The sequence below is a fragment of the Sceloporus undulatus genome, chromosome 1 (genome assembly GCF_019175285.1).
Source record: "Sceloporus undulatus isolate JIND9_A2432 ecotype Alabama chromosome 1, SceUnd_v1.1, whole genome shotgun sequence".
Lineage (NCBI taxonomy): Eukaryota > Metazoa > Chordata > Lepidosauria > Squamata > Phrynosomatidae > Sceloporus > Sceloporus undulatus.
Window position 1 is genome coordinate 364,923,823 of NC_056522.1, and position 26,088 is coordinate 364,949,910.

The 26,088-nt window shown below is 40.2% G+C and overlaps 1 protein-coding gene across 3 annotated transcripts in view; it reads left to right on the forward strand.

Annotated features, from left to right (window-relative positions):
- KIF26A (kinesin family member 26A) overlaps window positions 1-26,088 on the forward strand; it is a 214,458-nt gene that overhangs the window by 148,348 nt on the left and 40,022 nt on the right. For all 3 annotated transcript variants that reach the window (XM_042444932.1, XM_042444933.1, XM_042444934.1), the window contains one exon: window positions 7,884-8,067. In XM_042444932.1, the coding sequence (XP_042300866.1) occupies window positions 7,884-8,067 (184 nt within the window). The remainder of the gene's footprint in view (window positions 1-7,883; window positions 8,068-26,088) is intronic.

Sequence of the window (26,088 nt, forward strand, 5' to 3'; positions counted from 1 at the left end):
GAATCCTGGGATCTGTAGTTTTGCGAGGCACAGGCACTCTTGGGTAAAGAAAGCTAAAGATCTTGTAAAACTAAAAACCACAGGAGTCCATAGGATGCAATTACAGCACTTAAAGTGGTGTCAAATTGCATCATTTCCACAGTGTAGATCCAACCTGATCCAGCTTGAATACCAGTTGTGGAGGAATAACAGGAAAAGGCTGTTTGTACAACTATCAGGTCAGAATGCACAGGGAAGTCATTGAAATCCACAATCACCTGGACAACTTCAACAGGAAAGAAGAAACCCTGAAAGTAAACAAAGTTTGACTACCAGTCCTGAAAAACACCAAAATCAAGACTCAGCACATAGAAATAAACATCACCCAAGGTCAGGCGGTTTCCCAGCAGACAATGGAGATTATCAAATAGAAGCAAGGCTCCATTCCTTAACTTGTGGTATTTGTGCGATCAGAGGGAAGATTATCATCCCCCCCACTCATATCCCGTTCTTCTCCCATCCATAAAGAGTAATGGACACATCCTTTGATATTAATGGAAACTCTTGTTAATACCAAATGATGGGTCCATTACTCTTTATAGATGGGAGAAGAATGGGATAAGCCTGCAGGGGTGTGATAATCTCCCCCCTGATTGTGTGAATAGCACAGGTTAAGGATGGGAGCAATCCGCTTTGCTCCTCTGTATGATAATCTCCAATGGATCATTGATTAAATAGATACAAATCCTCTTCACATATCCTCCAACCCTGAGGCCTTGCCAGTCACCAACAGACCAACACACAGATTAATATGTAAGTCACTTCCTCTCAACCAAGGGTCACACAGTATATATACCGTACACACCTCCATGCCACCATTCTCTAAAGATGCAGCCAAAGATGCAGGCAAAACGTCAGGAATAGATTCTTCCAAAACATGGCCACATATGTAAAATTGAAAGCTTTCATGGCTGGCATCCATAGTTTGTGGGTTTTTTGGGCTATGAGGCTGTGTGCTAAAAAAGTTTATTCCTGGTGTTTCACCAGCAGCTGTGGCTGGCATCCTCAGAGAATGCTGGCATGGAAGAGAACATGGCCTAAAAGCCTGAAAAATCCACAAAAAACTACAGGTATGTAGCCTGAAAAACCCAACAACAAACAGTTTGTTGCCTTTGCATTGAATGTGGGCTTCCTTGAAATGTCTGGTTGGCCATTGTGAGAATCCAGATGCTGGAGCACATAGAACTTTAGTCTAGTTTAGGGATGTCCCTGCAATTTTTAGGCTAACCCGGTGTCCTTCTTTCCCTGGATCTCCACTGCTGAATGCAGTGCTATTGCTGTAGTGGTTGGGGGAAAAAAAAAACCCTTCAAGCCAAAACCAAAACCAAAACCTCTATTTCCCCCTTTTAAACAAATGCTTTTCATGTGCTATGCTATGTTTACTAGTGGAAATGTAGTCCTGGACGCCTCCTGGAAGTGGGATTTCATTGGTAAGCAAGGCATGGAAGGACTGCACACTTTGTTTTAAAACAAGGTTGGGAATTACGCAGATGCCCAAATATTTGTGGATTGCAGGTCCCAGGAGTGCTACCCAACATAGCCTGTAATGAGGAATTCTAGGAAATGTCACCCAATGTCTGGAGACCCCTCATGATTTCCATAGCAAATGGGGCACCAATACAGCTTAATGTCCTCTGAAATTGGCTCAGCCATTTTTAATCCAACAGAGCTCTGCTTACTGTTCTTGTAGCAACCTCATGACATATTTCCCACTATATGACTTCTTTTGTATACATACATATTTGATGAACCCTGGGAAAAGCAAGGGCTGTGGAATTGGTATCTAATGCTAACTACTCCCTCCCCCCAAATCTGATCCCAACTCCTACTGTAGGATGGCACTTCATCGTTTCATTCTGCAACCTTAGGGGTTGCCAACCGTAGACTGTCACAGATCCTGAAATTTCAAGAACTAAACAGAGGACCTAAGAAGGACTCCTCACAATGTTGTTAAATATGTTTAAACATTACAGACCTAAAGCACATTTACAAAGAGTATGCAATTCTACTAAAGAAAAAAGTCAAACAATTGAGGAAAACTGGTGGGAGGGAGTCATTATTGTGAATCGTTAGGTTATTTAGATTGATAAAACATAACATACATTTATTTGATTAAAATGTCTGAACAAGAAAACTTTCCTAAATTCCTAGGACAGTAAATATGCAACAAACCAGACATTGTAAGTTTTTATTTAGAAGCCAGAGTCAAGAATCAGTCCATGTCTACCAACTCCGACTCCACCCTAAATTTCTTCTGATTCCACTCCATGTCTCCAACTTTGACTCCACAACCTTAGGTAAGCCATGAATTAGTATGCACAGAGGTCCCTGCGGCTAATAAGTGGCAGATGTCATAGTATTATCTTAGTGAAGTGAGGCAATATGGGAATATCGAACCTTTTCATGTATGTTTCCTAGTTTTGTATATAGTAGAAAGTTTTGGAGATCTCAGGGTCTTTCCCCCTTCCTAACCTCAGGGCAAATGGGAGGAATCTCAGAGTAAGAGGGCTATCTTGGAAAATGTGTGTGTGTGTGTGTGTGTGTGTGTGTTTTCCTCAGTAGTTAACTTTTTCTTTAGTGGAATAGCATACTCTGTTTGAGATCTTAAATGTGAGGAGTCCTTCTTAGGTCCTCCGTTTAGTTCTTGACATTTCAGGGCATGTGATAGTCGAGAGCTGGCAACCCCTAAGGTTGTGTCTGAATGTACCACAAACAGGGAGCTTCATGTAATCTTGGCTACTGGATGAATGCAAGTACATGACATGTGTATTTGAAAATGCCTGTTTCTGGCCTTTGTGTTTTCAGTTTCCAGGTATGCACTCAAGGAGAATAATTTCCCAAAGAAATGGGAAGATGCTTTATACTGAATCAGATTTTGGTCCATTTACTTCAATCTTGCCTACACTGACTGGCATCACCTTTCATGAAAGAGACTTTTCCCAGTATTATGCTGGGACTATACTCATACAGTTCATGTTCTCTCCTTCCTAAATTGATTTATCAAGGATTTTTGGAATGATCAGCAGAATTGGAAATGCATTTCATTTAAAAAACAAAACAAACCTCAGTTGCAGAATGGTTCGCCCAGTGAACTTGGCAGTTCATTTTAAAATTTAGACCATTTTAAAATAAATTTTACTATAAATTCCAGTACAGAGGTTGATGCATTTCAGACCAGTGGGTTGAAAAATGCTCAATTTTGTGTTGGTTTGTGGCCTTGGTTTTTATAGCCCATCTCATACCTTTGTAGTATACTTGACCTACATCTCTCATCCGGTGATCCCCTTGTGTATGTTAAACGTATCTGGCTATTAACACTCAGCCTGGGTGTCTGAATAAACATTGGATGTGTAAATTCAATCTTGGCATCCTTTCCTCTTTTATATATTTCTCCCAAGGGGACTCCAGCTGCAGACTGTATTGAAGCAATCATTAATCTATCAGGACTTCGTGTATCCCTTCATAGAGCTTTAAAAACATTCTCTAGAGCTATTCCTTCACCCTCAGTCCCGTTTGTTATTTCCATGTTACAGCACATAATGGAAACCAAAATGTGTATAATATTCCCTATTAATCAAAAATATGGGAAATGTCATTTGCAAAGCAGGGAACATTTCAAGAATGACTGTTTGGCCATAGAGAATAATCCTAAAGATGAGGACTAAAAAAACAAATTACAACAATAGTATCCCCAAACTGCAAAGCACTCTCATGCCAGTTGTCAATCATGTTTATGTAAACATTATGTAAATTAAATGGCACTATTAAGATGGAGCTATTTGGTGTGGCCCTTGGTTCATGCTGCATTTCAATCTTACCTGTGGTGCTAACTCATCCATTCTGTTAAAAAGTGGTTGCCACCCAAAGGGAATACATTTGGCAAATCCTCTAAGAAGCAAATGTTATGCTAGTTGAAATAAGAATGCACTGAAGGGCAGCAATGTTGGGCTTGGCCACTGGTCTTTCTGCCTAAGGGATTCTGGGAGTTGTAGACCAAAAAGGAACATTTGCTAACTTTAGGAGTTCATGTTTGCATTCCTGCCTGGCCATTTAGTACAGTTTACATCTGACAGAGCCAGTGATAGTTTAAAATGTTGACATATGGTTCCATCATCTTGCCCTAAAATGGGAGAAAGCTTGGTTGGAGAAGCTTTCTGATATCATTTCTTATTTACCAGGCTGGGTATTGTTGCTTATAGGGCTTTAATAGCTTTCCACATCTGGTAGTTCAGGGGTGGGTAACAGACAGAGAGCCAGTGTGCTGTAGTGGTTCGAATGTTGGACTACAACTCTGGAGACCAGGGTTTGAATTGGAAACCTGCTGGGTGACCCTGGGCAAGTCACACTCTCTCAGCTTCAAAGGAGGGCAAAGGCAAGCCCTCTTTGAACAAATTTTGAAAAAAAAAACAAACATGTGATAGGATTGCCATAAGCCAGAAACAACTTGAAGGCACACATCAACAACACAACAATGAATACCAGGTGCTGTAGGCTATATTTCAGAGAAAGGAACTGGTGAAACCACATCTGAGTATTCCCTGCCTAAGTGACCCCTATGAAATTCATGGGGTCACTAGAAATTCACACACACACACACCTCCCATAGGGAAAGGAGGAATAATAATATGTTAAATCAAATAATTTTTACAACTGATTCTTTAAAGTTAATGACATTTTCTTCACAAGAACAGCTTTTATGGTTTGTGGGGGATTTTAAAACTACAATTAGCAGAAATAATAATCCACTTGATGAAACATATTCAGGAGTAGTCGTGTTGGTGGTGCAGCAAAATACAAGACAGTCTACAAAGGAACGAAACCTTTATTGCCCAGCAAAAATGCAAAAATTAATCATGCAAACTTTTGAAGATTCACTGGCTTCCTCATCAGGCAAAGATGTTAAAAATCATACAGGAGAAGAAGAGTGATGATGTTAGAATCACAGGCCTACATTTTGTCTCAGATGTTATTTTTGTTCTCAGTTAAGATGGTCTAGAAAGGAATATCAGTACAGTCAGAGACTACTCCCTTTCTTGGCCATGTGAAGACTGAAGACTGAAGACAAATGGCAATATAAAATTTCAGCTGAATTAGCAACAGAAAAGTAACTTCCCTTGAGATCCAAGCTGCTCCTGCCCTGTGCAAAGCTAACTGCCCCTTTGACAAGGAACACTAACTTTCTCGAGGCGTCTCAGCGCTGTTACATCTGAAAAAACTTGTAGATGCTGTATAAACAAAACTTGGCAATTGTAGTTCAAATGAAAAAGTTTTACCTTTGTTGGAGGTAAAAATTTCAAAATAATTAAGTCCCACTCTATTTTCCTCTTGTTAAATTTTCCACAGTTGTAGCAAAATTCAGTACTGGTTGAGTCTCCCTTCCAAAATCCCAAATTTGTCCATATGGGTGGCTGAGATAGTGACACCTTTGCTTTCTAAAGGTTCAGTTTACACAAACTTTGTTTCATGCACAAAATTATTTAAAAATACTGTGTATAAAATTACCTTCAGGCTATGTGTATAAGGCGTATAGAAAACATAAATGAGTTTCATGTTTAGATTTGGGTCCCATCTCCAAGATATCCTATTATATATATACAAATATTTCCAATATATATATATAATAATCTGAAATCCAAAACACTTATGGTCCCAAGCATTTTGGATAAAGGAGACTTGACCTATATCTCCAAATCCAGGAACCATAGGACTTTATCACACAGGGAAAGTCAGGGGAAATCAGGGGTTTAAACAATGATTATCCCATTAATATTGTGCAATTGCGATTAAGATTTTCACACAATATCGCGATTTAAGAGCCATTATCCCCGGAATAACCAGGCGGTAAACAGCAACAAATCATTCACGGGATGAAGGTGAACAAACTGAAACTTAATCTGGACAGTCGTAAAGCAGAGCAGGGAATAGAGACTCAGCCTGTGTTGGATGAGGTTACACTCTCCCTGAAATCTCAGGTATGCAGGTTGAGTGTGTTTCTGGATTTGGATCTGAGCCTGGATGCCCAGGTTTTAGCTGTGGCCAGAAGTACATTTCCACAGTTAAAATTAGTGCACCAGCTTCACTCATTCCTTGAGAAATCAGATCTGGATATGGTGACACATGTCTTGATTACATCCCGTTTGAACTACTGTAATGCACTTTATGTGAGGCTGCTGTTGGAATCTGCTTGGAAACTTCAGCAGGTCCAAAATGCTGTGGCCAGGCTTGCAACAGGGATCATGGAACTCCCCTGTTGAGACATCTGCACTGGCTACCAGTCTGTTTCCTGGCAGAATTCAAAGTGCTGGTTTTGACCTTTAAATCCCTAAACAGCTTGGGTCCAGACTGTCTGAAAGAGCATATCTCTATAGAAGCCATCCCAAGACTAAGATCTGCAGGAGAGGGCTTTCTGTCAGTCGCACCACCTTCATAGGTGTGGTTGGTGAGGACTAGGGAGAGAGCCTTCTCTGTGGCTGCTCCCAAACTGTGAAATTCCCTTCCGTGGGAAATTAGGTTGGTCCCTTCCTTGCTCTCTTTTTGCTGATGGCTGAATACATTTTTGTTTAGGCAGGTGTTTGGTGGCTGAATTTTACTTGTGTTGTAAATGCCTTTTATGGGTTTTACTTGTTATAACTGTGTTTTTAACTTATGATTTAATATTAATAATGTTATTTTTATCTTTTTTAGATTATTGTAAACTGCCTATAATCCCATTGTGGGAGAAAGGCATGGTATAAATCCTTGAAATCAGTACATAAAATAAAAATATCATGTGTTTAGTCATGGATGAGCTCACCTTCCTTGTGCATGAAAATCAAATCTTTCAAAAGTGACTCCTGCAGATCTTAGTCTTGGGATGGCTTCTATAGAGATATGCTCTTTCAGACAGTCTGGACCCAAGCTGGACCCATGAGTGAAGCTGGTTAGTGTACTGAAAAGTGCTTTCTTTGGAGACTTCCCCCCAATTACAAGTATATTCTATTATTCCTCCATTGAGCTCAAGGCAGTTGACAGGGCTTCCATCTCCTCACTTTATCCTTACACCAACAACCCGGTGAGATAGATCAATCTGAGAGACAAAGATAGAGTCACTGGCCCAAGGTCACCCAGAGAGTTTCATTGCTCAGTATAGACTTGAATCAGGACCTTCTAAGTCCTAGTCCAGCTCCCTAACAGCTACATCATACTGTACTGCCCTCTTTTATGTGGGAAAACAATATTAATGACAAACATTACACCCCTGTACTTATTTAAGATGCCTACATTCTACCTGGCTTCCGCAGCAACCTTGCTCTACACCTGATTGCACTCCAAAAGCTATTTCTCAAAAAGAAGTTTCTGATGTTCTTTTGTTATTTAAATTCAGCTAGGGTTCCCTCCACCCACAACATGTTTGGCTAGTACTGCAGCCAAAAGTCATTTTCTCTCTGTCTCTTCACTTGTTTGGGTACAATATGTAACTTCCATGTAAATGTTAGCAGCAGCAGAGTCCATCTGCCCCTACAAATGACAACGGGATGATTTAAGCATTTTTATGACTTGAAGTTTTTGGCAACCTTTGTGTCTTCTTTTCAGCTCTTGCCAGACGTCTTCTTTTTAATTTGGGGGTATAATTGATATTCTGCTGGAGAGAAAAATGGCACATGCAATCTTGCCAGCCATATTTTGGCCCCTGGTTCCTTCTATTAGTCTCCTGGCAATAAGTTCTTAAGAAATCTGATTATAAATGAAATGGCCCGATTTGTTAAACATGTAGTGATAGTGCTGAACATCTGCTTTACTGGTCTCAATGGCTCCTCGTTGATAGTAATGCTGTACTTTCCCCCCCTTAATATTACTTTGTTCAGGGCTGCACAGAAACTTAACCTGTCCTCGAAGAGAAAGAAGCACCATGCGCCTTTGCTGCACTCTCACGACTTCTCCATCTATGCCACGAATTTTAGTGGCATCCTGCAGATGTGTCCTCCTCCAGCACCGCCATGCCTTTTGAGAGCTGTGTCAAAAGTCAAAGACAACCCAGGGATTGGAAAGGTATTTTTTAATCTCCTATCTTTTCATTGCCCTTCAAAAATGATTAAGTATCTGTAACTAAGACTAAATAGCAACCAATATCGTTGTAGTGGAGAGGTTGCCTAAATACTCTGTAGGCACCATCTTGTCTGATCTTTGAAGCAAAACAGGATCAGGCCTGCTTTGTACTTGGATGGAAAAGAAATCCCTCCTTAAAATTAGGAAGAACTTCTTGACAGTAAGAGCTGTTTGATGGTGGAACGCACTCCCTTGGAGTGTGGTGGAGTCTCCTTCTTTGGAGGTTTTAAATAGAGGCTGGATGGTCATTTTATCAGGGGTTTTCTCAGGGCTCTGTCTTATATTAGATGTACTCATGAAACACTGAACTATGCTGATTTAAACCCAGCTCAAAGGACTGAGATGGTCCACTTAGTATAGACCCCAAAACACTCCTAGCTTTTTGTCTTTATTTGGTTCTGCCACAATTGGAAGAGCCCTTTGCAAGGCTCCCTGCGCAGCATGTCCATTAGTGGGTCACAATCCCATTCCATTTCAGTTTTGAAAAGCCTTTTCACTGTCTGTTCTACTTTTGTGTAGACTTTACCCAGCCCACTGTCCTTTGCTGAACACATTATGAGTTAGATCTCTGTGACCATTTCCTGGGCATTCAGTAGACTGGATCCTTAGCTCCTTTTTTCTGGAACTGAATGTAGATTTTCAATATCCCAAAGTATGAATGGAAAAGTATGGCCTTCAGATTGCAGGCAGGTCCAAGATTGTTTTTGAAGCTTTCAGGCATCCCTAGTATCCTTCCAATGCTGTTTTGCTCCAAAATGCCCCAATCTCCCTTAGGGCATTGATCCTAGACTTCAAAGTTCCTTTCCGTTGAACACAAGCTGCTCTTGAACTTAAAATGGCTCATAGGGTCCAAAATCCACAAAACAATGATACCTTTATTGGCCAACTAAAATGCACAAAATACATGTTGAAAGCTAAAGCTAAAGCTTGCAACATGTATTTTGTGCATTTTGGTTGGCCAATAAAGGTACCACTGTTTTGTGGATTTTGAATGTTATTGCATTTTGGTTGGCCAATAAAGGTATTACTGTTTTGCGGATTTTGAATGTTATTGTTCTCCAATGAAGGGAGGTTGCCTGTTGTCAGCTATCATAGGCAGTGCAGTCTATTAGTCTCCCCTATCCCCTCCAGATTGCAGAGCCGTGGAGTGGCTGACAGAAGTGGGGTAGATGCAGCAGCCAAATGGGGATGCTTTCCAGTTGCCTGGTCTCATAGCCAAAGATGGGAGGACCTCCTTGCTTGGTTTCCCCAGCCTCTCCCACTTGCATGGCCACATACCTGGTGATATCTCAGTGATGCAGGCAGCCCTGAAAGTTTCCTTTCAGTTTGCTTCTCTTCTCTAGACATGTCAACAGACTGATGTGATTTTTTACTCCTCCTCCTCCTCTCTCTGGCTCTCTCTCTCTTTCTCTTTCTCTCTGAGCACTGAATTTCTATGTTGGATGTTACATATTTCCAGTGCTAGGCTGCAGTTGACTACAGTCAGAATCCTATTGGGGCAATAGGGTATGTGTATTGGGGCAGAGTCTTTCTGAGTGTCTGTCTTTGGTAGGGAGCATTTACACATCTTTTGCTTGGGTAATGTAATGCCACCAGCAACAGTAGGACGGGTCCCTGCACTAATATTTAGGTCTAACTTCAGCTGTCTTCCTCTCTTTTCATGCCTTGGATTCCACCCATTTCCCGCCTTTATGTTGGGAGTTTCCCACTGGCCATAAGGGTTGCACATGTAGCTGGTCCAATTGAGTTGTTATACTGGTAAAGGTATTCTACATGGGCATATTTTCAGGCTTTACTGATAAATCAAGAATGGTATTTCACAGCTGGTTGTCTATCACAAAGCTGCAATCCTTTGCTATGCATACTGCCAGAAGTTTCTGAAGAAATTATTGTTAACTATATAAATATATATGCAGAAAAAACAATCTGGGGGATTTTTCAGTTTGAGTGTGGAATCTAAACATATATGATTCCTGAGCAAATTATATCTCTATTGATTAGATTACTGTCATTTTCATTCAATTTTTTTTCCTCTGGTGAAACTCTGTCTCAGACAAAAAAAATCTAATAAAGGAGCACAAGAACTAAAGAAACATATTACAACTTGCAAGAATTTCCCCCCAGTGTATGTAACTCTAAATTACCTTGTCAGATGAAAGCTTACTCTGTGATTGAGCTACAGAAAAGGTTACTGCTTTAAACTTCAAAAACTGTGAGTGTTCTGGGAAAGCTAAAAAAGGAGTACAGACATGTTAACAGTTTAAGCACATTTATGGCAAAATTAATTTATGAACTCATAAAACTGGAAAGAGCTAGCTCAGTGTCAATGTCAACAACTAGATTTTCTGGAGGGCCACTTTGAGAAGGACCAAGGATGCATCTACACTGTAGAAGTAATACAGTTTGGCAATACTTTAAGTGCTGTAGCTCCATCCCATGGAATCTTGGAATTTGTAGTTTTACAAGGTCTTTAGCCTTCTCTACTAAAGAGTGCTGATGCCTCACAAAAACTACACATTCCAGGATTCTGTAGGATGGCACCATGTTAGTTAAAGTGGTGTTAAACTACATTATTTCCACAGTACAGATGCACCTTTAGGCTGCTCCTACACAGCAGAATTAATGTAGTTTGACACCATTTTAACTGACATGACTCAATTCTGTGGAATTCTGGGAGTTGTGTCACCAAAGCTCTGACAGAGAAGGCTAAATATCTCACAAAACCACAAACCCCAACATCCAATTGCAGTGAGCCATGGCAGTTAAAGCAGTTTCAAAGTGTATTAATTATGCAGCATAGATGCAATCTCAATCACTACTTAGTCTTGGTCCCTACGAAATTCAAACCTGACCAGCCAGGAAGTTCCATTGACCATTATCTGTGTATGTTGTGTGCCTTCAAATCATTTCCAACTTACAGCGACTCAAAGGCAAACCTACCATGGCAAGATTTGTTCAGAGGAGGTTTCCCTTGTCTTCCCTTGAGGCTGAGAGAGTGTGACTTGCCCAAGATCACTCAGTGGGTTTCATGATGGAGCAGGACATTGAACCCTGGTCTCCTGAGTTGCAGTGCTACACTCAGACCACTATGTCATGCTGACTCCTTGACCATTATCTGCAGAGGTGCAAATGTGATATTAAAATAATGGCAAGGGGAGGACAACAGGCAAACTGCATACTTCTTTTCCTGTTTTTAAGTCTGTCCCCACCCTTCTTTTGCCACTGCCAATGAGGGGGGAAATAACTTTTTGTGCTTTTTTTTTTTTGCTTTAAATCAACACATATGGAGAAAATGCACCTTTATTTTACAGCAGATATCCAGAAGCACAGATCTATTGAAAAATAAAGAGCACCCCCGCACACACACACATCTTGGTTGGAAAGGGAGATGCTTTATAAAGCTTCTCTCTTTCTGTCTCTCCCCTTCTTTTCTTCTGGCAGTACTACTGAAATTTGGTCATGCCATTTGGCACCCTGTGAGTTTTGGTACTGGCTTTCCGTCAGAATTTGTGAATGTTGTCCACCCCTGAGCTAAATTACTGTGAAACTGACAGATAATGATCACGGTGATTTCTAACTGGGAATGTCAGTTTTGTTTTCATGTGCAAGAGTGAATAATTTCAAAACCTGCTTCCTTACTGGGCAGTATTGCAAGACACCCCCCCCCCCCACCATGTTCCAATGATTTTCACATTTTGGGGCTTTTTTGTAAATTTTTGTTTCCATTAAAGTTGCTTTTTCCTGTCTTTTTTGGGAAGAAGCAACATTATGGCTCAAATACACTATGTTCTATGAATAAAAATTATTTCTGTGCAAAGCTAAAGGTTTTTTGTGGGGTTTTTTTGCAAAAAAAGCAAGGGTTTTTTTACTTTGTGCAAAAGAAATTTTTTTCCCATAAGTCACAAAAATGTGAAAAAAAATCTCTCAGCAGCTGATTATTTTCTTAACAAGTGTTTTCAAAGGTCAGACTACCCATTCTCATTGAGGAGAGGAAAAATGTCAAGTATCCTTTATATGCATATTTCATACTGCAGAGGTAAGGAGGGCATGCTTAGTTTTGTGGCTCAGTCCCACTCCCAGTCTTATTGTTATCTCAGCCCAACACTGAGTTTGTCCCCACTGCAAAACATTATGACTGTAGCTGTGGATATGGGAATCATTACATTTGTACTCAGCATATGAAACAAAAAGTGGTATGGCCACTCCTAACTCAAACCTCTGAAAGCACCAAGGCTCCAGAGTGGATTCTCTTGTCACATTTGGCCCCTCAGTGTCAACCACAGTTAATGTCAGCACATGAAGTGAAGGATGGATTTGGACGGGATCTGGGGGAAGGGAAAGCATTAACAGGTGGACTGTTTTCAGCATATTAAACCATGCTCAAGGGATTGACAGCCTTGTATCAGCATTAGGCCACACAGACACTCAGTAGAACATTTGTGATCTTGTTGCTATGATGAACGTTATGCAGCTAATTACACATCTTGCTCCTGAGAAGTGCCAGCCTTTCAATGTTTGCATCAATTTGTCTGGAACCTGGTTAAAAGGCAATGATCCATCACAGTAGATTTTTTCTTTAAAAAAAAAGCCTGAATCATTTTTTGTGTGGTCTCATTGGGTGCTATTAAATTTAATGTCAGAGTAGTAGGAAAGATGTTTGAAAGCCATTTAATATTGCCACCGAAAGAAGTTAGATTATGCTCAGTTTCTGACATTAATGTGCTACTTAAGATAATTTATCAGATTGTGGTATTAAGAAAAAAAAAGACATCCTTTTTATAATGGCTGCTGTACTGCATTCTAATTTGTCTTCCCAGGCCCCTTCTAGAGTAGTAAGGAGCTTTTCCTCCACATGCAAAATTGTATTTTTAATGGGGTACCATGCAGCACACGTTTGTTAATGTAGCATCACTTACAACAGGAATTCTAAATGCTTGTCTTACTCCTAAACTCCTGTCAGCTCTCTTATTTTATTTTTTTAAAATCCACAATAGTTATTAGAATGACAGAATCTTTTCACACCAGACAGTTGAAGGCTCTGTGTGTGTGACAGGGATGTGGAAGAGAAGCTGAAGCACTGAAGAGGCATGCATAAAGAACTTGAATCAGACATCAGAGTACTTGGAAAATCATGTGTGTGGCCTTCAGTCAGTACCTTAAAATGTCATTTGTTCTGTTTTTATTTGTGGTGACTCCTTCCCATGTGCTAACATGATTTAGTCATCCTGTAGACATTTTCTTAAGCTCCTTGTGTGCTGTAATTTCTCTTTATGATAGTTGTTTGATGGATAACAAATAGCTACTTAATTTTGTCATCTTTACTACCACTTGTTTCCTAATGACTATAATGCCATTTGAAATATAAATCATCCAACTTGCAGAGAGGACTTCTGTCAAGCCCTGCATTTTGGCTGAATCTTTCTTTTTCTTTCCCTTTTACTGAATGGCTCTTGGAGAATATTAGTGATCTCCCTCAGATAATCAGTTAAGTATGCATAACTAAAAAGAACATATCCAGGGGTAGCTGTGTACAATGACATGCAAACTCCACAAAACAGTGGCTGTTAAAGTCACTGGGGTGGCATTTATGTACTCTTACAGTAAGATTATGCAGTCTTACCGAATACAGAACAGTTACAGATTCATAACCCTAGGTTACAAATCCATAAATGCAATACAGAATGCCAGCTAATAATAATAATAATAATAATAATAATAATAATAATAATACAAAACAAACAATAAAATAAAATAACAACAAAACAACAATAAACAACAGAAGAAGAAATAGTAGAAGTAGTGAAGTAGTAGTAGTAGTGCAACAACACCAAACCATTTTGCATCCATTATGTTGGATAAATGATTAATGCACACAGAAACACATGAGACTCTCCACTTAATACATAGAAGAGGCAAAAGATGAGAAATTACAGAGGGATACATATTTTCTTTCTATTTTGTTCCCACTTTGAAAAAAAATATAATGCATTTTGTGTACCCCTTTGGGGGAAACAGAGAATCAATTCTTGCTTAATAGAGGCCACATTCTAAAGAGAACAATATAAAACTGCTTCTTTTAGGTTCTCTCCGGAGAGTTAGATAGTCTCTCCTAGCATAGCAATTTTTGCATATAAATTTGCGGTTACGTTACCAGTATGGAAGGCATCTAAGAACTATGCACAGTAAACCAATTTTGCAAGGGTTATATGTCTGTCAGTTGCAATTAAATCCACCAAACATTTTAGCTGTGAACTAAGGCTCTAACTGCATTGTTATGGTGGCATGACCTATTTGGTGTGGGTAATTTAAAGTGCAGACAATATGAAGCACAGAATAAACAATCAGGAAGGGGATTGATGAAATCTTTCCCCTCCAATTGCCTCCTGAACACTTTATCATAACTATTCTCCCAATTTGGAAAAAAAACCAACTGGGGAAAAGTGGTTGGGGGTGGGGAGTGATGGCAGAGTAAGGATTTAGTGCCCTTTTGCTGTCATAGGTTTGCATCCCTGTAATTCCTCTGTAATTAAATCTCAGAAAAAGTAACTTCTTTGACCACAGGTCACAGAACCTCACATCTAGCACAATACACTCACAGGTCTGGGTTCTGGCCCCCAAAAAGAAACTTCCCCAGGCTCGAGCTAAAGCTTTCCTCATTCCAGAAACATACAATAATTCTGTAGTTGGTGTTGTGGCCGGACCTGCCAGAGTGGTAGAATAGAAGACTTGTTCCCATCTTTGCCTCTATTGACCCTATTGCTCCTTAAGGCAGACTGCTTCCCATAGGTTCAGTACTGTGTGAGCTTACAAAACAAAAAATGATTACTGATCACAGTCAGCTGTTTTCTTCCATCCCAGGACCTTCATTTTCCTGGCTGCTGAGGGATATAAGGCAGTGCAGGCCACTGGCAATCTGACTCTGACTCAAGGAAGCCATAGCCCTGAGTTTGCAGGACCTGATAACAGAGTGATTTGTAGTCTCTCATCCATAGGGTCTTCATCAATTGAAGCTGACTTGACAGCAGTTCATAACAGTAACAAAGCCACTGGCAACAGGGTGCCAGTAGTAGGCCAACACCAAGGGGACGATCATTGGGGAGACAGAGGGGAACAGACAGCAGCTTTTTCTCAGATTAGAACAAGTTCTCACAATTTGGGTGAGAGGCAAAGTCTGCTAAAACAGTGCCACCCACAATGAGAGGATGGATTGACTCTGTTGAGGACACTGTTGGGGCTAGTGCCTAGGTGAGAGGCATTGATTGAAAGAAAGAATTCAAGTTACTCAGGTGAGAGCTGGGTACAGTCGGCCCTCCACATTTACAGGTTTGACTTTTGCGGATTTGATTATTTGTGGATTTGATTAATATGTTCTCTCTAGGAATCTGTAAGTCCCCCGGAGCAACTCTGCTGAGGTAGACCATAGAGTTGTGCTGGAGGAGCTAGGGGTAGCTAGAGAAAACATTTCTATGAGTATTTGTAGGTCCTCCAGCGTGATTCTGTGGTCCACTTCTGGAAGATGGTGACCACAGAGTTGCGCTGGAGGACCTTGAGATTCCTAGCGAGGTGTCCTCTCAGGTTAAAAAAAAAAATACTATTTTTTTATTTGCAGTTTCTCACTTTCACATGGGCCCTGCTCCCCTAATTCCAGTGAATGTGGAGAGCCCACTGTACTATGATAAATGTGTGTGACTTGCTGCACTGGCACCCTACCCAGGGCATAGCTTGATGCCACACTGACTCAAGGAAGTGTGATTGGCCCATGCTTATTCAGCCCGCTTTGGGAGTGGGCCATGCAGACAGTGGGCTTTTGACGTGCTTTTGGAAAAAGCAGGTTTGACCCGCTTTTTCCTGCCCATCTGTTTCTCCCCACATAATGCTATTAGAAATCATGGAGAGTTACTACCAATAATTTTAGACTTTTGACCCTCTAGATAGGGGTGGGCAATTGTCACCTTATGGCAATCCTATAAATTTCACAAGGTTTTCTTAGGTAAGAAATATTCAGAAGTTGTTTGCCATGGCATTTTTCTGAAATAAAGCCAAACAAACCAACCGAAGTCCCTACAAACCAAAAAACCCCAAGATATAAAACTAAAACAAAACAAAACAAAGGGTTCTAACAAAAAATGTAAATGGCCAGGATAAATAGAAGAATAACTGAACCCTGGAGCAAAAAAACGAATATTATTTCTAAAAGGGTATAAATACCCCACTGAGAAGTCTGCAAATGCAAAGAGTGAATCTATAATGATATTAAAAATTTCAAAATTCAAAGCCAGAGTAACTAAACTGTGGAAGAAAAAAGCCAGTAAGATATCAAAAAAAGGGTACAAACAAACAAATGATCATTGCTACTTTTGAATTGAGTGCAGTCACATTGTGTGAACTGAGGAGGTGATATATTAGTTATATTTTGAATGTTGGCAGGCCACTGAGGAAGACCATAGTCGAAACGCATCTGGCCTTGAGTTTTTAATACTATAGCAGTTTATTTTCTGCATTTGCATAATTTTAAAGGGGTTTGTTTGTACCCATTTTTGATATTTTACTGGCTTTTTTCTTCCAGGGTATTCCTTGGTGGTCTCCCATCCAACGACAACAATTTCTTACCCGCCTCTCCCCCATGGATCGAGGCAGGGAACAACAACAGACCAACAAATACATAACATCAGTTAAAAACATATATCAATTAAAAGAACATACAAGACACATAAAGCAATCCACATTTAGAATTCATCATTTAAAATTTACAATTTAAAATCATCAGCCTAATCAGGGCTTACCATTTGTAGCTTCCAAGATCAAATGGGGTTTGGTGCCTTTAGTATATTTAGGCCCTTAAAGTCCAGGGACCTCCAAATGTTGAGATCTCTTCCTCCACAATGTCCCACAATACCCACTGGGCTGAAGGGTTGTTTTGACCCTGTCATGCCTGTTTTAGTCCCAAGAGGGGCTTTTTTTTCCTGAACAGGAAGTGATCTAGAAGTCTTTTTCCAACTTTGCTCTAGATGTTGCTGCATTTCAACTCCCATGAGCCCTAGGCACTCTAGAGCCAATGGGAATTGTGCGCCACAACATCTGGAAGATTATACATTGCCCACCCCATCATAGACAAGTATCTGATGCATCAAATTAATTTTCTACATTTCATATGAATGTTTAATCCAGTAGAGTGTTTTCTTCATTTATTCCCCCAAAGGCCTTAATTCTCCCAAAAAGGAAAAAAATGGTCCAGTGGTCTCCTTGTTGCTATTTGTATGTCTCCTCTAAACATTTTGCTGAATATGCATAAATGAGTGTTATCATTTATGGGATGAGGGGAAGATGCTTTCTTTGTTACTTTGCTTGAAGCAAGCAAAGTGAGCATCTGTCCACTTAATTTGTCGTTAAAATGATAGGCATAGGAGGATTCCAGCTTATGTGCCTCTGTATATTGCTTTTTGTAACCTTTCTTTTCCCTGACTCAGACTGTATGTTGACAGCCAGATAAATGAGATCAAAAGACATTCCTGGGATGGCTGTGATTGTGTCTCCCATCTATTCAATTGGCATTTACATAAATGAGCACCCATTGTTAACACTGACCAGATGCACCCTGGCCCACCGCATGTTCAATTTCCAGGAATTTTCCAAATTATTTGTAACACTTCCCTGACTTTTGAGGCTTTGAAGATATGTAATCTTTCCTTTCCCTTCCTTCCTTCCTTCCTTCCTTCCTTCCTTCCTTCCTTCCTTCCTTCCTCCCTCCCTCCCTCCCTCTCTCTCTCTATCTCCCCCCTTTATTTTTTAATCAAACAGGTTTGGCTTTTAATAGGATTTCCCTTAGTATTTCTGTTGTCTCCCTCCTCCCTTTCCCCAGATTGAGACTGAAACATAAATCTGGGAAGTTCAGCAGTTTAATGTTAACCTACAGTGTACAAAACCCACATGAATTACAGAGGCAGTTAATTAGCAAGATAGTTGTGTGATTTGCATAATACAGACGGCCTCATGAATAAAGACAAGCATCCATTCTTATGAGGATGCAGGGGGGGGGGGCTGCTGTGCATGCGTTTGTTTTAGGATAATTTACAGGAATTAAAACTTGGTTGTAGCGGAAACCTTCCAGTTTGGTTTCTAAATAGACAAGTTAACAATGTTGCAGCCCAAACGGATAACTAGTTGAGAGGTTTTTCTGTTATAATGTTCTGTTTTCATAGAGCAAACTAGAATAAAGAATTTATTTATTTATTTTTATACTCTGCACATCATAAAAAATCCCACAGTGGATGATCTTAACAATATTCGAGCGATCAGTTAGTCATATTAATATATTGATGTACAATGACATAAATAGATCTAATGCTTTGCAAATAAAAATAAGCAGCAGTAGCAATGGCTAACTGCTAATACAAAGTATATGCTTATCCGCAAATGCTTATACATATAGCTATGGGGGGCAGAATGAGGCCACTGTCCCCTCCATAAGAATTTTGTCCACCCAAATGATATTTTTCTTCATGTTTCAAATTTCTTGCACTGCACAGAGTGAAATATTGAAAATCATTCAAATCCAGAAGTCTTAGATTTGCGGCATTCATATTCCTTCAGGAACTTTATCGTAGAATAAAGGGGAAGAACCTGTTGGCAGTAACAACAACTAAATATGCTTCAATTTCCCAAAGAGCCTTCATGGTAGCTGCTCCAAGATTGTGGAACAGCCTCCCGGAAGAGATCCGTCTTACTACCTCCCTGGAAACCTTCAGGAGGGCAGTTAAGATGGAGCTCTTCCGGTGAGCATACCCACCCAATTTTATGTAAGACACCGATCCACCTCCTGAATAGGATAAGTACATCCTTACTCCTTATTCCAACATCGCTTTGTGATATTCAGTTTGTAATTGCTAATTGTTATGTGCCTACCGTTTTTATTGAATTACTGTGTTTTATTTTGGATTGTATTTTAAACTAGGTTGTGATCCCACCTTGATCCAACTGGGAGAGGCGGGAAAATATAAATTTATTATTATTATTATTATCATCATCATCATCATTATTATTATTTCTTTGATAGCTTAAACTGTATTTTAAAATGTTCAACTGAAATTTTAAATTACTTCAATGCTAAAATTTAGGAGTGAAGGAAAATTTCATTGGGGGGGCAGAATTCTTATTTGGCAAAACAGTGCCTTCATTCTCCCATCCCAGTGTAGCTAAACCCCTCCCTTTAAGTTTCGTTTTGACAGCAGGGAATGCAAGGTTGTTGAGTGATGGATGTAAATAAATGCTTTTAGGCTTATCAAGGCAGGCTTACATAACCTGGCTAAATATTCATCATAGTTCAACAGTTGTGCCTGACAGCCCACCAAGAGTTTAGTAAACCTCCTGTTTTTACTGCCTACCTTGGACCTGGAGTCATCTCCGTTTGTCATATGTGTAGCCTACCACACTGTGCAACTGAATGGCTGTGTGACATCTTGTTGCACATGATGCAGCCAGGAATTGCCTTCTGCCATTTGAGTCTACAGTGAATATTTGAGGCTCTTCTGGCTGCTCTACTATCTCAAAATAGGTGGTAGTGATAAAAGAAAGAATCATATTGTTCATGACTTCCCATATCCATCCTCAGTTAACAAAGTTGATGTATTCCTAAGCTTTATTTCCTTAACAGAAAATCTGGTATCAGAGGCAGAAATAGCAGGAAAAGAATAGGAATAGATTCGTACACAACAGCAAATAAGAGCAGTTCCACAATTTTCAGCAAACTTTATTCGGAACTAATAATATACACTTGAAATGAAACAGCCAGGTTAGGGGAGCCTTCCACAAGGAAGCAAAATGTTTTGAACCTTAGAGACCACTGGAAAGCTTCTTCCAAAATGTATCAAGGGGTGACTTTTTCTTTCACCAGCACCCACTTTTCTTAGAATTCAGTTTTGGCAGCAAAATTTATATATCTGTGTTAGGGTTTTTTATATGCCGGGGTAGGTGATAAGAGTGAGTGTTGGTCTGTCCGTTGTCCTCAGGACTGCTCTGGACCGGTAAAGGAAGCAACTCTGCTCCCCCTCCTCTCTTTTCGCTGTTCACATATGTTCAGTAACATATATGTTAGTGTGGAGGCAGCTGCTGTTTACCATATCTGACTCACACATCTACAGTAGGATGAGCTACAGCAGAGTCCCATTTTCCACCAAGTTCATTCTTTATTCACTTGTTTCCTATAAACATACTGGGAGGGACGAAACAATAATCGCTGGCTTGGGGGCAGTGTGGGGGACATGGCATTTAGATGATGTATACCCTGATGCCATCCCCAATCTGGAGTCATGCTGCCTGCCCAGTCAGGTGGGCAGTGTTGCAGTACCCCGGCAGCGTGGTGTTTAGACGCCACATGCCGCAGAAACACAGAAGAGCCACCACCGCAACAGAAAGGGCTGTTTTTTGCCACCCCCAAAAGGAGTGGCATTTTACCACTTCTTTTTGAGCTGGAAGAATGCCTTTAGGGCCATCTGTATACAACTTTTGCAACTTATAATCCACCCCGCACACTCAGAACATCCGAGAAGAATCTGTTGGAAATGCCATCTTCCAAATATGTTTCCACATCCCAGATCTGGATCTGGAATAGTCTTCCCGAGGAGCTCCGTCTTATGACCCCCCCTGGAATCATTTAAAAAGAGACTTAAAACCTTTCCCTTTTGCCAAGCCCTCCCCCCCCCCCCGCCGAAGAATGAAGTTAAGTGTTCTTGATGCCATCAATTCTCTGCCTTACCCTGTGAATGATAGTGTTCTGTATAATTGTATTACTGGATTTTATCTATTTTTATGTGTAATAGTTTTATTAGTCTGTAAACCGTTTTGATCTATGGAAAAACAGTATACAAATAAAATTTATTATTATTATTATTAACTTAGGACTGAAAGTCTGTGTTTCTCCAGCCATCCCTCTCCATCTTCCCAATGCTGATGTTGATAAAAACTTGCAGCTAGACAGCTGATGAGGAAGCAAATGAAGGGGAGGGCAGGGATTTTTAAAAAGTTGTAAACATGAACTTCATTGTCAGAGACTTTGTTTACTGATGCATGACTGTTTAGAATTGCCTCCCCATGGAAGCTTATCTAATAGTAATTTATATGTAATTTTAGTGCTATGCAAAAGTTGGTATCAATATCCAGTTTATTATTTTCATCATCTGAATAGCTTCCATCAGAATAGTAGGGAATTTGAGGATGACCCCTGTCCTTATTACTGCTTTCCTGCATACCTTCATCCCTTTTCCTGAAGGTTGGGTAACCATCCAGAGCATATTTTGTGGGGAACACTAGGTATAATGCCTTGGTGGGGAGGAGATTTGTTGAGCAAGTAGAGGTTTGTTCCACCTAAAGACTTTTTATAGTCATGTAGCATCTCGACATTTCAAATGGTTTTAATTATGCTTTTATCCATTCTGTTGAATGTTATTGATTTGTTATTGACTTTGGCTCCACTGTGTTCGTTGTCTGCATGTACTGCTTTTACTATTGTGGTGTACTTGGACCAGCCTGAACATTTTATGCTGAAAGCTAACATAACAGTCTTCTGACTTGGTTGTCCTTTTTTGTCTTGGTGAAGATTGAAGCGCTAAGCCAGAAAGCATATGTGATGTGAGCAATTTACAATTGAAGGTTGGGGGGGGGGGGGCGGTGAGGAAACGAAACCCAAAGAACATTGAAGTATGATGGAAAAATGTCACCATATGTTTCTCTTCAGATTTCAGTATTCATCCAATGCACAGATGGGTGTATGTATGTATTTATTTAATTTTTTAGAAATACATAACCCTTTAAGAATTTGGGACAGAGCTGCTTTAGAGTGACAGAAGCATAGAAAGTGAAAATACATTCAGTTCAGTTGAAAAAGAACAATTCCTGCACTAATTCATTTACCACCCAGGGATTAGACTAGATGACCCTTAGGGTCACTTCCAGTTCTATGGTTTTGTCACTGAGAAATGGAGTGAAATGATATCAGGTGCAGAATGTTCTGCTCCAACAGGGTATTCCTGTTATGATCTGTTGTCCAAAGTGTAATTATATGTGTGTGCACGCACACACATGCACTTTCAAGTTGCCTGTCAACCTATGGTAACTTTATGAATTTCATAGAATTTTCTTAGACAAGGAATACTTCTTCTTCTGAAGTATAGTCTACAACCCCTGATATTTGTTGGCAGTCTCCCATCCAAAAACTAACCAGGGTGCCCCAATTAGCCTCCAAGACTGGAGAGGATCTGGTGCTTTTGGGGTATTTAGGCCCTACAAGTGTACAGTCGCCCCTCTGTTTTTTTGGGGGGGATCTGTTCCGGACATCCTCAAGAAAACGGAAATCTGACAATATTCAAGCCCAATTGGCTTTAATGGTGGCACATCCCTCCATTTGCTCCTCAAGTGTAATTTAGGAACACGGATTAGAAGTCCGCACAAACAGAGGGATGACTGTAATCATAAATCAGGCCTAACTCCTTGTGTTTCTGTATAATTGGTTGTCTTTTACCAGTCTTCTCACTCTGGTTTTGATCTCCTCAGCTTAGTTTTCTGCTGTCTGAAGGGCCTTATCCACACATCTCTTCTTTTTCTTTTTTTAAAAACTTATCTCATTACTCATCCTTCCATTCTTTATCTTTGTAGATACTGTTCCTTACTTCCACAATAAAGTTCATTTTTGTTTACTTCTGTAGTTGGATATGCGTTGATTGGTTAGACATATAACTCAACACAACATTCAAGGTCAGAGCTCTGAATAAATTTCCCCAAGAAAAACCAATCACAGGGTCACCATAAGTTGAAAATGTCAACTTTGTCTTGACACTTCCTTTGGGGTGGCCATAGGTGGCACTCTGTCAAACATGTGGGAGCTGCTTTAGAGTGACAGCAATGTTTTATGGTCATTAAATAGCTATTGAGGGAATATGAGAAAAATCCAAGAGTGGTTTGCATGCAAATATGTTGCAGTAATTTGTGGAAGATGGCTGCAATACCACATGAACTAGCTTCCTATCCCATCTCTCAACAGTCCTCATCACTCACTCATTTGATGTTCTTCCTCTTCCCAGTGTTGTCCATAGTGTTGGTGTCACCTGGGGCTGCCCAAATGTCTACCCAGGCTGATGAGGAGGTGGGTGGTTGTGCAAATGAGGCACCAAGAAAGATGGGAGTGATGCATACATACTCATCTCTCCTTCCCCAGTGCCTTGGCTGGCTCAGTTAAGTAAACCAAGGGGGAAGGCGGCGCAGGCCTCAAGAGCCATGGCAACCAAAAAGTGGTAGGCCCTGGCAGCAGCGCACACACTGTGCAGTGGGAGGAAGAATCTACTGGGTGTCACTCCTTCTCTGAGGTGTCACCCAATGTGGTCCGCACCCTCTATACCCCTAGTGATGCCACTGCCTCTTCCTCCTTCTTTCTTCTATTCCACCTTTTTCTCAGTCCAGGTCACAAAGCGACTTACAATATATGTCAAACACACTTTAGTATTACTGAATTAATAGCAACACTTGAAGCCATGGCAGGTCTGGTGTTTTCATTCCTTGAAATTTGGTCAGTCATCACTGTGCATAACAGAGATTTTGTGCTTCTGAGAAGAGTGTGGAGGTGGGTGGAGAAGATGCAATGAATTACGAACTCAGTGGTGGAAATACAACACAACCTATTTGTACTCCTCAAAATTGTTTGCTTTGTGGTAGTGACTTTGCCACTGTGTGTTTGATTTTCTTTACTCTGCTTGTGTAGGTGACAGCAGCCTTAAATGCTCTGGTCTTGTCCTTGGTGACTGGTCTTGTTGAGATCTCTGGAGAGGCATGTTCCTCCCTAGGGGAATGGATTATGATTGAGAGGCTGTAGTCACTACAATGACTTATTGGCCTGTAGAGTTTTAAAGAAATTGTTTTCCCCCTTGAGATGTCCTTCTCTTGCTTTTCTTCCCAGACTTACCTGCTTTAATCTGGCCCCAGTTTATGGCTTCACATCTCCCTTCAAAGAGCCATAGGGCATCGCAGGAAATTGAGACGATGTGTTTATTTCAGCTCTCCCAAAAAAACATGGAACATGCTATCTTTTGTACTCATTTGGCTTCTTTGATGATGCTTATCTGTGACAAAACACAGAACTGATAAGCTTTAGATGATAATAATACTTTGTAACCAGGGGGCTCTTCTGATGTAGCTGAAGACATGATGCAACATGACATGGATTTATATCCTTATGGAGAGTGTTTATGTGGTAAGTAGCTACAGTGGTGTGTGGGTGTGGACATTTTACATATGTAAAATGAATATTAGTGTAAGGATGGAGATTCACAGGAAAAGAGGTGAAGTTGCAGTTTGGAATGTTATGAGGCAAATAGGGACTGCATTTTGGAGATGTGAGTTAGGAAAAGAGAACAGAGGGATTTTGATATGAGCTGAATAAAGAATTAAGAGTAAAGGTGAATCTAAAAGTCGATGGCAGCTCAGCATTGAGAGCCGTGGTTTTAGCATTGGACTACAGCTCTGGAGACCAGGATTTGAATCCTTCCTTGGCCATGGAAATCCACTGAGTGATCTTGGGAAATCACACTCTCTCAGCCTGAAAGGATGGCAATGACAAACCCCCTCTGAAGAAATTTTGCCAAGAAAACCCTGTGATAGGTTTGCCTTAGGGTCGCCATAAGTTGGAAATGACTTGAAGACAGACCACACACACACAACCCCCAGTATATCTTATAGTAACCTTATATACTTTGGTATATACTTTGATAATTAAGAATGGGATGTGAAGGGCAAGAGAATGCTAAACATCTGTTGGGCATAGACCATTTATAACTTTGAAAAGGTATCAGAGATACATTACAAAATGGATACTATGGTAAGGTTGCCCATTCATGATGGCTGGTGTGGTGTGTGGAGCCAGTCACAAAACACCCCAGAAAGGAAATTTGCTTCAATTTTTGTAAATTGCTTTGAGTGCCAGTTTGAAGAACTGACAGAATATAAATGAATTGATCATAATCATGAGAGACAATGTGGTGTACTGGTTTGATCATAAGTCTAGGACTCTGAAGATCAGGGTTCGATTCCCTGCTCAGCCATGAAAACCCACTGGGTGACCTTAGGTGAGTCAAATACTCTCAGATTCAGAAAACCCTGTGATAGTTTTGCTTTAGGGTCGCCATAAGTCAGAAATGATTTGAAGGCATACAACAAAAATAATCATCATATTAGCTGGTAATAAAAGACAATTTGCCCAAGAATTTGAGCATGGAGATAGGAGGAATCAAGATGATAGACAACTGATAATGCTTAACATTTAAGACATCCAACCTAATTAAACATAAATATAAAACGAGGAGGATCTTGATGAGCACCACAGAAGAGTATCTGGGTACCATGGCACTCACAGCCACCTTGTTTTCTTTTAATCTGCTTTAAATTTAGGACACTGAACACTGTAGAATTAGATAGGAAAATACGGCTTAGTGATATGTTTGGAGACATGTGAGTGCTTCTTAATTCCTTATAATCCAATGCATTTTTTGAAGTGGCTTCCTCTTCTTTGTATATTTTTCCACAGAGAAGATTGTTTTCTCGCCCCTTAGGCAATATGTCAAGGTCGGAAGAAGCTCTCTAGCATACACTGGTAGTAGCTTTGTGCAGCTTTTATGGGAAGGCGGCCTTGAAAATGTCACCTACAATTCACTTTTTCCCTTTTGAAGCAACTGCTTCTTTTATTTTAAGGTTTGCTTATTTTCTAAGACTGTCTTTTCATATTCATATCTGCAGAGGTAGTGGTGGGCAAGATGGAGGAAGGAGAGAAATGAGCACTAAAATAAGACAACCACTTTCTAAAGATACTGTGTTTGAAGTATGCTATATTTCTAGCAGCAAAGTATTTCTAGTAAGAAAAGCTTCCATAGATATTTAACCTCTTTTTTCTTCGGGAGACAGATGTATGACAACATGTAAAAAAACATT